The sequence below is a fragment of the Gorilla gorilla genome, chromosome 4, assembly GCF_029281585.2.
Source record: "Gorilla gorilla gorilla isolate KB3781 chromosome 4, NHGRI_mGorGor1-v2.1_pri, whole genome shotgun sequence".
In the NCBI taxonomy this organism is placed as follows: Eukaryota; Metazoa; Chordata; class Mammalia; order Primates; family Hominidae; genus Gorilla; species Gorilla gorilla.
Genome location: NC_073228.2, coordinates 103065404 through 103079122, shown reverse-complemented (window position 1 = coordinate 103079122; position 13719 = coordinate 103065404). Strand labels below are relative to the sequence as shown.

Genomic DNA, 13719 nt, shown 5'->3' with positions numbered 1-13719 from the left:
ATTTCTCCATGGTGGTCAGGCTGGTCTCAAACTCCTGAACTCAGGTGGTCCGCCTGCCTTGGCCTCCCAAAGTGCTGGGATTACAGGCGTGGGCCACCACACCTGCCAAAACCTTTTTTAAAAAGCAAACTAAATATCAATAATCTCTTTAAAATTGAACTTTTATTCATTTATTTTTTAAGATGGAGTTTTGCTCTTGTTGCCTAGGCTGGAGTGCAGTGGCACAGTCTTGGCTCACTGGAACTTCCACCTCCTGGGTTCAAGCGATTCTCGTGCCTCAGCCTCCCAAGTAGCTGGGATTACAGGCATGTGCCACCATGCCTGGCTAATTTTTTGTATTTAGTTAGGACAGGGTTTCACCATGTTGATTGGACTGCTCTTGAACTCCTGACCTCAGGTGATCGACCCACCTCAGCCTCCTAAAGTGCTGGGATTTTGGGTGTGAGCCACCGCGCCCAGCCAAAATTGAACTTTTTAATGTAGGCATTATTTGTGTTAACTTAAATATTATTATGAATAATTTGAAGTTTATATTAAAGTAGTGACAGTAGTAAAATGAGCCCCATGTACACACCACATAGCTTCAACATATTTTATTTCATAGCCAATCTAATTTAATCTCTTAACTCCTGTTACCCTCTCCCACCTCACTTGATTTTTTGGAAACATAATTTCTCTGTGTGTTAGACTTCTGCCTGAAAAAAGTCATTAAGGTTTGCCTTGTTGTTGTAACTATACATTAGAGAATTAGAGATTTTCATTCATGTAATTGATACTATAATAAATTTTAGATGTATGTTAGGAAACTATTTTTCAGTGACTTTTCAATGTATATATCCATAGCCCTTATTTCTCATCTGCTCATTCTCTGCTTACTAGAAAATATTTACTTTTGAGTTTATCCTGGGTTCAACACAACTAAGTAATCATCTTTGAAATTAGTCATGTTAAAAGTTACTCTTCCTAGTATCTCTCCACTTTTAGCAGTTTTAAATTTCTTCAGTTAGAAACTTTAAGGAGATAGAATCATATTGTACTTTAAGCAGAGTTTATAATACAGTTTTGTCTTGCATTGATAGTTTAGAATGCTGAAAGGAACTGTTGTTTTGCTGGTCAGTGCTTAACAAAGCAGTGGAACTACCTGGTTTTCAGAGTTGTACAAATGAGAAGATGTTTTCCCGGTTTTCTGAAACCTTTTATAGTTTTTATTTGTACTATTTCATCAAACTTTTTATTTGTATTTATGTGTGTATACTTCATCATGATGTAAAATGTATTATATAGGTCATGGTCCAAAAAGTTTGAAAGCCGTTGCTTGACTTTGGCCACTAATTGTTTTTTTGTTGTTGTTGTTAATGTTTAGCATTTAGTCATTACCTACTACTTTCCAGATTGTTTCTACAGTCATGCTAAAGTGGACAGTGGTCTATAAAATAACTAAAATAAAGGTCCTGACTTAATGATCTTCAAGACCTAGTTAGGAGAGAGATATATGTATAAAAATAATTGTAATATTGTGAAGGAATTATTAGTAACATGAGCAAAGTATTGTGGGAACATGAGCTAGAGCAATGATCTGTGCCTGGGGAAACCAGGGAATGGCTACCTAAAGGACATAGTTTTGAATAGTCTTATTTTTTAATAGTCTTGAAGAGTGAAAAGTTTTATTGATTGCTTTGGAGAGAAAGCATTCTCCAGACAGAGGGAAAAGTATGGAGAAAGATACTGTTGCTGAATTCTGAAATCACTCCCTATAAAACCATACATGTAATTGCATTTCCCCCATTTCCAGTTCCTCAATCAGGAATCGGACCAGTTGTATTTTATCTTTTTACTTTCACATAAGGTATTTTTTTTTTTATGGCATTTTGTTCCCAATAGAAACTCTAGCTCAATACTCATTAGTTGAAGAGATGAGCAGGTGAGTTAAAATTGTGTATGTATAAAACCTGTTCTTTCCAAAATGTTTATTTCACAAATGTTAGTACAGTGTGTTAGCTAGAGAAACAGGGTACTATATTAGAGAACTAAAAACACAGGGGCTTAAATATAACTACTTCTCTTTCACTCCTAGGTAAGGGAGTTCAAACCTTTGGACAGCCTTACTCTTCTTAATGTATGGCTTCCAATACTAGTGGTTGCCCTTTTCAGCTAGCAGGGAGAAGATGCAAAGGGGGAGGATTTAGGCAAGCCACTTCATTTTTAAGGCTATGATGTAGAAATCACACATCACCATCACTTCTAGTTGTATCTCATTGGCCAGAACCTACTCACATGACTACACTGAGCTGTAGAAGATGCTGAGAAAGATAATCTTTAGCTGGGTGGGCATGTGTCAACCTAAACTGGGGGGATGGTTGTTAATACTAGAGGACAAACAAGATACTGGGTGGATAGGGAGGGGCACATTTTCTGCCACAAACATTAAGGAATTTAAAAAAAAAAAAAAACTACTACTCTCATCCTAAGAAATGAGTGGCTTTTTTCTGAACTTCCTTTCAGTTCTCCATATATATTCGTAATTTGTACACTTGTTATTACAGTGTTGGCATTTGTTTACACAGCCTTCACTGAGTTTGAATGTATTTGTATTATGAAAATAAAAGGATTAAATAAGAACCTAATATCTGGCACATAGCACCAACTAATAACATCTTTTCCTTTTTTTATTAAATAATTAAATAATTAGTTCTATGTGGCAGAAACCTGAGGCTCATCTAACCAGTGTACAGATATAAATACAACTAGAAGGAGAAGAAAGGGCTAGAGAGCTAGAGGAAAATAATTTATGGTTGAACTTCAGAACATCAAGTTAGTCCCAAATTTACCCTATGGGGGAAGTGTGCGTCCAAAAATTCTTTCAAGAATTCCCTAAAAGAAGGCTGCCTCCCCTTTTTTTAAGAGTTAGGGTCTGGCTCTTGTCCAGGCTATAGTGCAGTGGCACAGTTGATAGCTCATTGCAGCCTCGAACCCCTGGGTTTAAGGGATCCTCCTCCCTCAGCCTCCTGAGTAGCTAGGACTGAAGGCATATGCCACCTCCCCCAGCTAAGTTTATATATTTTTTTTGTAGAGATGGGATCTCATTATGTTGTCCAGGCTGATCTCGAACTCCTGGCCTCAAGTGATCTTCCCGCCTCAGCTTTCCAAAGTGTTGGGATTACAGGTGTGAGCCACCATGCCTAGCAAGAAGCTCTTTCGAATGACATTGACACTTAAGCAGTAGCTATAGGTGGAAGGGAACAAGAGGCATAGGATGAGAATTTAGTGCACTATCCTGTATTCTTTAGTAAATAAAATTCTTTGATTTGTTTATTTATAGCTCTCTTTGTCAAGCACACAATCCTCCATTATAATTGTGTGGAAAATTAGTTTACCTTCTATCAGGGTTTCCCCAGCACCCCCAACTGGAATCTAATTCAGCTAATCACTATTAACAGGTTAAAAAAATAAAGGAAAGAAAAAGTAGGGAAATTATATATACAAGAAAGAAAATCTTTATGTGCTAAGGACAGAAGTAAATAAATGTATATATGTTATTTAATATAATTGAAAATAAAAGATCTAAGGCTTTGGTATAAGCTGTCTAATTTACGTATAATGTTGAAATACAAGTAAACAGTCTCTTCTCTAGTGCTACTAGCACTTGCCGAGGTGACTTTTGTATACATTTGACTTTGCTTTCTTTATTTTATTTTATTTCATTTTTTTGAGACAGAGTCTTGCCTTGTCGCTCGGGATGGAGTACCATGGCTCAATCTTGGCTCACTGCAACCTCTGCCTCCTGGGTTCTAGTGATTCCCGTGCCTCAGCCTCCTGAGTAGCTGGGAACACAAGCATGTGCCACCACACCTGGCTAATTTTTGTATTTTTAGTAGAGATGGGGTCTCACCATGTTGGGCAGGCTCGTCTTGAACTTCTGGCCTCAAATGATCCACCTGCTTCATCCTCCCACAAAGTGCTGGGTTGTAGGTGTGAGCCACCGTGCCCAGTTTGACATTTGCCTTCTTTAATGTTCATTTTTATCTTTTCAGATTTTTTTTAAAAGTTTTGTTAAGTTATTTTATTTCTGTTGGCCTAGTTTGGCCAATTTATTGACACATTATACATTAGATAATTGTATTTTCATTTTTCATACATTGAATGTTTACTTGCCTGTTATGTTCACTTCTGTGGCTTTTAAATTTTTCCATCATTGTACATTTTCACTACCTGCAAAGAAGATTTCACAATCTTGGATGTTAATAAAGAAAACTTGTGATATAGTAGGTTGCAGAAATCACACCTCTTACACTTCAGTATGTATTTTTTAATTTTTTTTTCTTTTAGACCATTCTCTGTAACAGTCAGTATGTATTTTAGAATAAAAAAAGTATTCTTTTACTCAAGGCCTATATTGTTTATTAAGTTCAGGAAAATTTACACTGATTTAAGAGTACTTAAATTCTCAGTCTGCATTCAAGTTTGGTCAATCATCATTCCGTACAGAGATTACATATTGCATTTGACTGTCGTATCTCTTTAATCTCCTTCATTCTGGACAGTTCCTCTTTCTTTGTCTTTCATGACATTGGCATTTTGAAAGACTATAAGCTAGTTATTTTATAGAATATATTTCTCAATTTGGGTTTTTCTGGTATTCACTTATCATTAGATCCAAGTTATGCATTCCTTACTCTGCGTACCTGGCTGGAGAACCGTGTTGGTAATGATATATCTTCTAAAGTGTTTCACAGCTGGAGCTCACATTGTTTGTCTGTCCCTATTAGTGATGCTACATTCAATCACCAGGACATGGTGTCCGGTTTCTCCACTGTGATTTCTAATTCATCTGTTACAGCTAAGAAGCAATTTGTGAGAAGACACTTTGAGTCTATGTAAATTATCCTACTCAGCAAACTCCCCCTAGATGTAGTATCCATTGATGATTTTTTGCCCAAACCAGCATTTTCTGTGATGATTGCATAATTATGGTTTTCTAAGACTAATATCCTTACCAGTTGACATTCAGAGCTCTATCAGAGCCCTCCTCTGTGTGTCTGTTTCTGTCATCAGCACAGACTCAAGGGTTCCTGTTTTATTTACTGAGCGGTGATCCTTAACTGTCTTTATTTTTATGCTCAAATCAGATTTGGTCAATGGAAGCCCCTTCAAGTGGGCTCTCATGTCCTTTTGTTTTTCCTCTGTCCTTTTTGACATGCCTCCATATATATATATATATATATTTTTTTTTTTTTTTTCATTTTAGCACAGGAAGGTTGTTAGACTCATCTTGTATCTTCCCTATTGCAGCCTTAGAGCCTGCCATTTCTCAGAGGAGCTGTAGTTTATTTAAGTGTGCAGTAGTATTTAGAAGTCAGGATCTAGGTGCTAGGTGATTGTAAATTTAAAACTTCAGAGAGGATGAGTTTACATTGGTTGATAAATAGCACATCAAAATACACACTGTCATAAATAAAAAAGATATCTGCCGAGGGCCAATTTTTTTTGTATCACTATTTGTAGAATCAGAGAACTGAAAACAACATGTACATCCTTGAGGCACATGAAACTATGGTGCATCTACAAAATGGAGTATATGCAGTTTCACAAAGAATAATATGTCCACTACAGCAGAATGATCTCCAGGATATAATGTGTATATAATCTGCTACCATTTATTTAAGAGTGTAAAATATGTTAATGATTATTTGTGAAAGGGGAATATAAACATTCGTAATTTGCTCATGTTAAAAAAGAGGAAAATAAAAAATTTTTGAATGGTTACTATAGGGGAAGAGAGGACATAGTGTAGAGGATCTGACCATAGCTTGTTCTGTAGCTCCGAAGTTGGATCCAAGTAAATAAAGCAACATAAAATCAAAATTAGTAAGAAAGCAGTCTCTATTTAAAAAAGCAGATGGTCCTAACTGTGCCAAATTGGTGGTCACACAGAGATAAATTATTTTACCTGACTTTATAGCAGTTATTAGACTGTAGAAGTGAGTATTCCTGAAAACAAAAAGAATTGCGTAGTCATCTTAACTTTAATAATCATATTGTTTATGATAATGGTATTATTTTGAAACTATTAAAAATGAAATAAAGCAAATAAATAGTGCCATTTGCAACCAACTCAACCCGAGTGATGACATGAACATACAATGGAAGTAAAAAGCTTGCAGTTTTGAATTTGAATTACATGAATTCTTAATGTAGTTTCTCTAAAAATACACACATCCTAGCTCATTCCATTGAAACATCCTAAATAAGGCAACCAGTCCAGTAGTAATAGGTTCACCTAGTACTTAAATTGCAACTTAGTTTCTAATTTATTATAAATAGCAGGGCTTTTTGATAAAATGGCTGGGTTATAGCCTCAGGCAAGAAATACGCAAGATGAGCCTGGTACATCCTGTCATACTAGAAAGGCAGGCAGGTTATCAAAGACTACTTCAGGTCTTGTCAGAAGGACTTAAGAGCTAATAAAGGATTTCCTGTTGGAAAAAGATGGGAGAGTTTGGAAATCAACAAGGATGCTGACAGTAGATTAAAATGTATAAAATAAGTTCAAATCCATGAGTTCATAATGGGACTTAAAAAATTATTGGTCTACTTTGAAGGATGCTGGCGATTTAACTCATTTTGAAAACTGGTAAATAAGGAAAAGAAATAAAACCCCTTTTCTTCATGAACTATACCTCAGAGTTAACAAATATGATGAGGGAAAGTTTCTCTTTATAGAAGTGTAATGAAGAAAAGATGTTTTGGGTAACTGATGAATGATGTCACCATTTTACTGCCTCTTATTAATGGAGGAAGACATATCATCATCAATGGCTGCTAAAAATACTAGGTATGAAGTGATGGGGAGCTTTATAATGGATGGATAAGGCTGGCAGTACCTGAATCCACAGATTTATACTAAATCTCACACAAAAGAAAACAACAAAACATTAAATGCCATCTGGTAGAAGTCCACAACACCACGTATAAACTATTCTTGTCAAGAAGAACTGAATTTGAATGTGATCAAGCCTCTAGATATAATAGCCAGTTTATAAGAAATACAAGGGATAGAAAAATATGTTAAATGATAACACAAGGGTGCACTTAGCAAAATCTGGAAAGCAGAAGAGTGGAAGAAACAATTATGAGACTAAAGGGATAGCCTGATTGGATATTTAATATTCAGTGTACTTAATTTAATGTTTAATAATATTAAATATCTTTAATATTAACGAAGTGATCTTTTAAGAGATATTGGTATTGCAAATGTTTACAAATAGTTTCTTAGTTGAATCAAGATTGGTATGAGTTACTAATTGTGGAGCTGGGTGATAGATTGATGATAATTCATCATATTGCTCTATAGTTTATATTTGAAATTGTGTATTAAAATAAACTTGAAAAGACACTTTAATTTGAATTACTATTTTATCTTTTAAATGTGGTATTTCTCCTTAATTTACCCTAAGAAAACACTATAATTTTATCACAGTACCTATTAATGGTGGTTTTTCTTTCGTGAATTGAGGAAAAGAATTCAATGGGTTTATTTATTTATTTATTTATTTATTCCGTGGGTGTATTATCTGAATTAAGAATTCAGTGTTTTTAGCAATCTGCCTACCACTTTAATACTGTTGTGCTGGTGAGATTTAATACACTTTAAGGATAATTCAAGTGTTGTACAGATATTTCAGTTTTATAAAAGATTAGTAATACTGGTTATTACCTAAAATAAAATATTAATTGGAGATCAGAGATTTAATAGCCAAATTTGTGAGTTTTACATAAAATATGTAAAACTGTGTCCCCTATATCTCTTTGATTTACTTATTTAGTTATTCATCTATCCGTGAAACATTGTACTCTTCATTTAATGCTTGACATAAGAGCAGCAAAAAGCAATCCCAGCGCTCAAGGAACATAAGGTCTTAGGTAGGGTACCTGAAAACAAAAACACTACAGTGATTATTACATCGTTTGCTCATAACCAAGATAGAGGTATATATTCCAGAAGTTTTGGGAGTGCTGTGGAAGTAAACCTGATTTAACATTGGGTTGGGATAGAGTTGGCAGAGATTTGCTGGAGGAGTAGCTGTGAGGTGGGACTCAAAAAATTACATAATAAAAAGAAAAGAGAAGGAATGGTACAAAGGCAGGAAGTGGCTTTCAGAGAATTACATGTAGCTTGCCATAGCTTGAACTTAGGGATTTAAGTGAGCAACTAGTTGAAAATAGATTGGAGAATTAGAGAGAGATCCTGAAAGGTCTCATAGATGTTTATTGAACTTTGTTATAGAACAGAAGACAAAAAAGAAAGGCCACCATCAGCTTTTTATTTTAGAAGGAGCATTTGCAGCAGTAGGTGGAAATAAAATTACTTTATTAGGGAGAGGCTTTTCACCTATTTTAGCTCAAAGTTTTAAGTCTAATTTTTTTTCTGGCCCCATGTATATTTTTCTTTCATTTTTAAAAATCTCTTTTTAAAAAAATCATGTAAAACATTTACGTAATTCCAAAACTGAAGACTCATTTCAATTGCTGTTCCTTCTACTCTTCCCTCCCTCTCTCTTTAGGCGATCATTTTCAAATTAGTTGGGTTATTCTGCCATTGTTGCTTTTCAAAAAATACAAGCAAATATATATAAATATTTTTCTTTCTTATGCAAAAGAAACATTCTGTAAACATTTGGTATCTTTTTTTCACTTAAACTGTATCTTAGATCATTCTATAGCAGTAAATAAGATATTCCTTACTCTTTTTGCATTTTTTTTTTTTTTTTTTTTTTTTGAGATGGAGTTTTGCTCTTGTTGCCCAGGCTGGAGTGCAATGGCATGAACTTGGCTCACCGCAACCTCCGCCTCCAGGGTTCAAGTGATTCTCTTGCCTCAGCCTCCCAAGTAGCTGGGATCACAGGCATGCGCCACCACGCCCGGCCAGTTTTGTATTTTTAGTAGAGACGAGGTTTCTCCATGTTGGTCAGACTGGTCTCGAACTCCCGACCTCAGGTGATCCGCCCCTCTCTGCCTTCCAAAGTGCTGGGATTACAGGCATGAGCCACCGCTCCCAGCTCTTTTTGCATATTCTTTATCCTACTAAAGAACAACTCAATAAAATAAATACTTTATTCAGTATTTCTAATACCCAAGGTAAAGACATTCTAACAATAAACCTGTGCAACTAGAGTAGCATAGCCTCGGGCTGTTGCTTTTATCTCCAGCCAGTACTACTGCCTAAAGAATATGAAAGGAAAGATTTCTGTATTCATTTAAGAATTTTGATTTGTTAACAAGCAGTTTTTACTAGCTATGCATCTGGAATGACTGACTAATAAAAATTACAGGCCCACAATAGCCCCCACAATTTAATCATTCATCTGTCTACTGTTCACATATTTATTGAGCACCCATCTGTGTGAGGCACTCTGCTAGGTATTCTGGGAAAAAATTGAGTTTCATAAATATCCATTGTGTCATAGATACAAATTTAAGACATCATGAGGTCTACTTGTTAACCTTACTGTGTATGATCTCTACTTTCAAGATCTTCAGAGGAGATACTTTATTGCTACTAGCAGAATAATTTAATAGAACTCACATTCCTCAAAAGAAAGAGATACTCTTATTTCTTTGCTGAAGAATTCATTTAACAGCACTTTCTTCTAAGTGTTTTCTGACTACTGTACCAAACTTGGTTATATCTTTAGTGCTCCCCATACATGGGAATCAGTTGTCTTAAACATAGCAAATAATAATATTTATTCATTTATATGACTGTCTCAAGGTTAAATAGTTCTTTTGATGATAAAGACTTCATCTCATCTCAGTCTGTCCCCAGTGCCTAACACATGATAGTTCTCAATAAAGTTTATTGAGTAAATGAAATATTTTGCTTACCTTTTATGTTAAGGGAAAAATAAAGTTGTATGTCAGGAAAAAAAATCTTCTAATATCCTTGCTAAAATTTCTCGCAACGTATGCAAGTAAAATATGGCCTTAAAAATTAAAATTTAATATGCTGTTTTTGGACCTCAAAACTATGTGACCAGAGAGGAGACATGATGGCAAAAATGATCTTCATAGCATACGCCTTTAAGAAGCAAATTTTAATTTACTGTTTCTATGAATACAACATTTATTCCATTAGATTGAAAAACACAACAATGCTTATTCATACTTTAAGCATTTATATATCTCACCTGTAGAATCAAAATTCTTCCTGCAAAATTTTATTTCTCTGTTCTCGTGCAGAAATTATTAAATTCTTGCTCTGGAAAAAGAGAATTACTGTGTTGTCTTAGAGTAATACCTCCATCTGGTGGCATTTTAGAAAATTACAGAAGAGGACAGGAAACTTGTATTTTCTTGTATATCTGTAAACTGTATTACCTGTGGTTTCTCATAAAGCCAAATGAAATTACATCAAAAGCGGAGTCAACCATATGTACCAGAAATTTAATGCCCTAGTTTTCAACATATAAACAAATGACCTTGGGGATAATTATATAATCAACTGTTTAGTCCAGACTATTTCTGCTCTATCTTGGACTAAAAATTAGAAATGGAAAAAAGGATAGTTTGTGAAATGTTAATTGCTTTTTTATGTGTGTGTATACACGTTAGGAAATATGAGAATTTGCTATTTCAGATTTATTGCTACAGATCCACAAAGAACTTATTAATAAGTGATTTTCTCAGACAAGCAGTGTTACTGATTTTTTAAAATAAATTATATTTTATCATAGCTCAGTTATAATAAATTATGTTCTCCTGGAGTGATAGAGATGGAAACTTGAAAACAAGCAGAAACTACAAATAAATTTCTGCCTGTTACTGTAAGAATTTTTTTTAACTCATTTAATCTTTTCTTCACACATTTCTTACTTTATTATTGCTAGAGCTTTATAAAGGTAGGTACCATGCCTTCAACTTCTTGACTTCTCAAAGTTTCTAACCCAGGATTTTGTACTTAGTAGATTTTGCATATTGTCTTAGAAGAAGATTACAATCCTATTGCGTATGTTTTAGACATAAAAATCTGTAAAATATGTCATAAATCTATCAAGTATGTAATAATCTATCACGTATAAATTATCAACTATGGCAGTTGTTACTATAGATTAAATCAATTCCTTTTTCTTTTTTTTGGCCAAAGATAGTTGAAATATTAAGTATGAAGTAAAATTTAATGATTTGGGGCTTTCTGCTGACGTCTAAGAAAAATTAAATTCCTAATGAATTTTGTTTGAAATTGTTTATTTTCAAATTATAGCCAGTCGGATGATGATTCTGGGTCAGCTTCAGGCTCTGGATCTGGTTCGAGTTCTGGAAGCAGTAGTGATGGAAGCAGTAGCCAGTCAGGTAGCAGTGACTCTGACTCCGGATCTGAATCAGGCAGTCAGTCAGAGTCTGAGTCAGACACTTCCCGAGAAAACAAAGTTCAAGCAAAACCACCGAAAGTTGATGGAGCTGAGGTAATCAATAAAATACCCAATGAAAGGTAGATTGCTTGTATTACTTTGGGAAAATTTAGAGGATTGGTTTATACCATTCTTAATCTAGCTTTTAGAGAAGACAACATTTTAAATTAAAATTTACTTTTAGTGATTCTCACATTCATGGTGGTACACCTGTGGACTGATTGGCTTGGAATAGATGCATTTTTGAACTAGAAAACACAAAGTGTAAATTACACACAGGCAAATAAAACGTTTTCTGCCTCTGAGGCAGAAATTGAGTTTCTTAACTATCCATTGTGTCATAGATACAAATTTAAGACATTGTGAGGTCTACTTGTTAACCTTACCGTGTATGATCTCTACTTTCAAGAGCTTCAAAGGAGATACTTTATTGCTACTAGCAGAATAATTTAATGGAACTCAGATTCCTCAAAGATAATGATGGAATAGGGTAAGGGGCTATTCTGTTTGAAAAAAACTACAAGAGATACAAAAACTTGTCTATACTTCGTGGTAGTATACAGTGTTACTCAGAGTACCAGTCTGTGATGAGATAAGATGCTTGAGGGCCAGAATATGAATCGACACACAGCTTCCTTCATAGAGAAAAATGTTGCTACCAGCCCCCCCCCAAAATCTGAGCTAAAACAATGTGCCTAGAGACATGGTTGATGTATATTCTGACTCAGCCTCTTCACCTCACACTGATAAAATAGGTAACCACACTATGAGTAGCACTAATACAAATAATACTCTTAGCATCAAGAGGATATTGATTAATATTGTCTGTGGAACTCAACACACCATTTTTTTTTATACATAACTAAAGTTCAGCATTTTATTTAACTATTGCAATGATAATTGTGTTACATATAGGTAAGGAATATAGTCTTTATTACTTTGAAGCAGTAAAGATGGTGGTACAGTTTTTCAATAAATTAACCTTTTTTTGCAGTTTTCTTAATACTTCTTCATTCACTGGTTTATATTTCTATTATAGTTTTGGAAATCTAGTCCTAGTATTCTGGCCGTTCAGAGATCTGCAATCCTCAAGAAGCAGCAACAGCAGCAGCAACAACAACAACATCAAGCCTCATCTAATAGCGGATCAGAAGAGGTGCATTTTCATCATGAGCTATTATTTTAAAAGTGGTCATGCTGCTGAATCAGTTAACTAGTATTTGTGAAATTATTAAAAATAATAAGTGCTTTGAAAGAATAAGTAGGAAATACTTTAAGTGTATATATCAAGAATCTTGAAATACAGATTTTGCATTATCCAATAATTCCAATTTTAGGGATTAATCGAAAATAAGCAGTGGGACATTTGTGTGCATTTGCTCATCACAGCAAAATTAGAAATAAACTAAATGTGAACTCTGGGGGAAATAATTAAATGTGATATGCACCTACACGCATATACATGTATGAATGAAGGAATATTATATCATTAAATCATATTTGTACGAAATAATAACATAAATCTCAACATAATATTTTTGAAAGAGTAGATGGCCACTATAAACAATGTAGTTTCTGTGTGTGTGCAAGCATGCATACATGTATGTTTGCACAAAAACATTCAGGAAAAATTATAACAAAAAGTAATGGTGAAGAAAAAATTCAAAATTTGGCATGTTGGCACCTAGGATTTCTTGTTTTGGCTATACTAGGCAACAATAATGGTCTCCAGTGAGGGTAGATTTTAAGGTTTCATAGAAAGTGCTGACATTTTGCTGTTTACTTAATTTCACTGGCTATATTAATTTGCAATGGAAATGTTATTACTTTCAGCTAGTTAACATAAATAAAACTACATTGAAAAAAGGCTTCACAAGTGCTGTTATTCGTAAAGTGAATGTTAAATAGTATAGCAAATAAAAATTTAATATGGTTAAATTCTAATCATTAGTGGATGATACTGACTTTATTTCTTTTCTACAGGATTCCTCTAGCAGTGAAGATTCCGATGACTCATCAAGTGAGGTCAAAAGGAAAAAGCATAAAGAGTATGTCATTTTGTTCAACTGACTACTTCATTTTAGAAAAATCCTGATTATTTCGTATTTCTTTCTTTATGAAAATTGTTGCCAAAAGGAGACTCTTCTAAATTCTTAGTTCATGGCATTTTATGAAGTTAATTTACACCATTACACAATTTAAAGATAAATCTTTAACATTTATCTTTCTGTGACCACCTGAGGGTATTATGCCATTTCTTTATCTCCTGTAACTCCTCCTGTATATTTTTAAACTCTAATGATCTCCTTAGTTG

General features: G+C 34.3%; 1 protein-coding gene across 2 annotated transcripts in view; it reads left to right on the top strand.

Moving 5' to 3' along the window:
* Positions 1–13719, top strand: part of CHD1 (chromodomain helicase DNA binding protein 1) — a 74208-nt gene that overhangs the window by 12689 nt on the left and 47800 nt on the right. For both annotated transcript variants that reach the window (XM_055387287.2, XM_031011276.3), the window contains exons 3-5: positions 11258–11459; positions 12445–12561; positions 13389–13453. In XM_055387287.2, coding sequence (XP_055243262.2) covers positions 11258–11459; positions 12445–12561; positions 13389–13453 — 384 coding nt within the window. The remainder of the gene's footprint in view (positions 1–11257; positions 11460–12444; positions 12562–13388; positions 13454–13719) is intronic.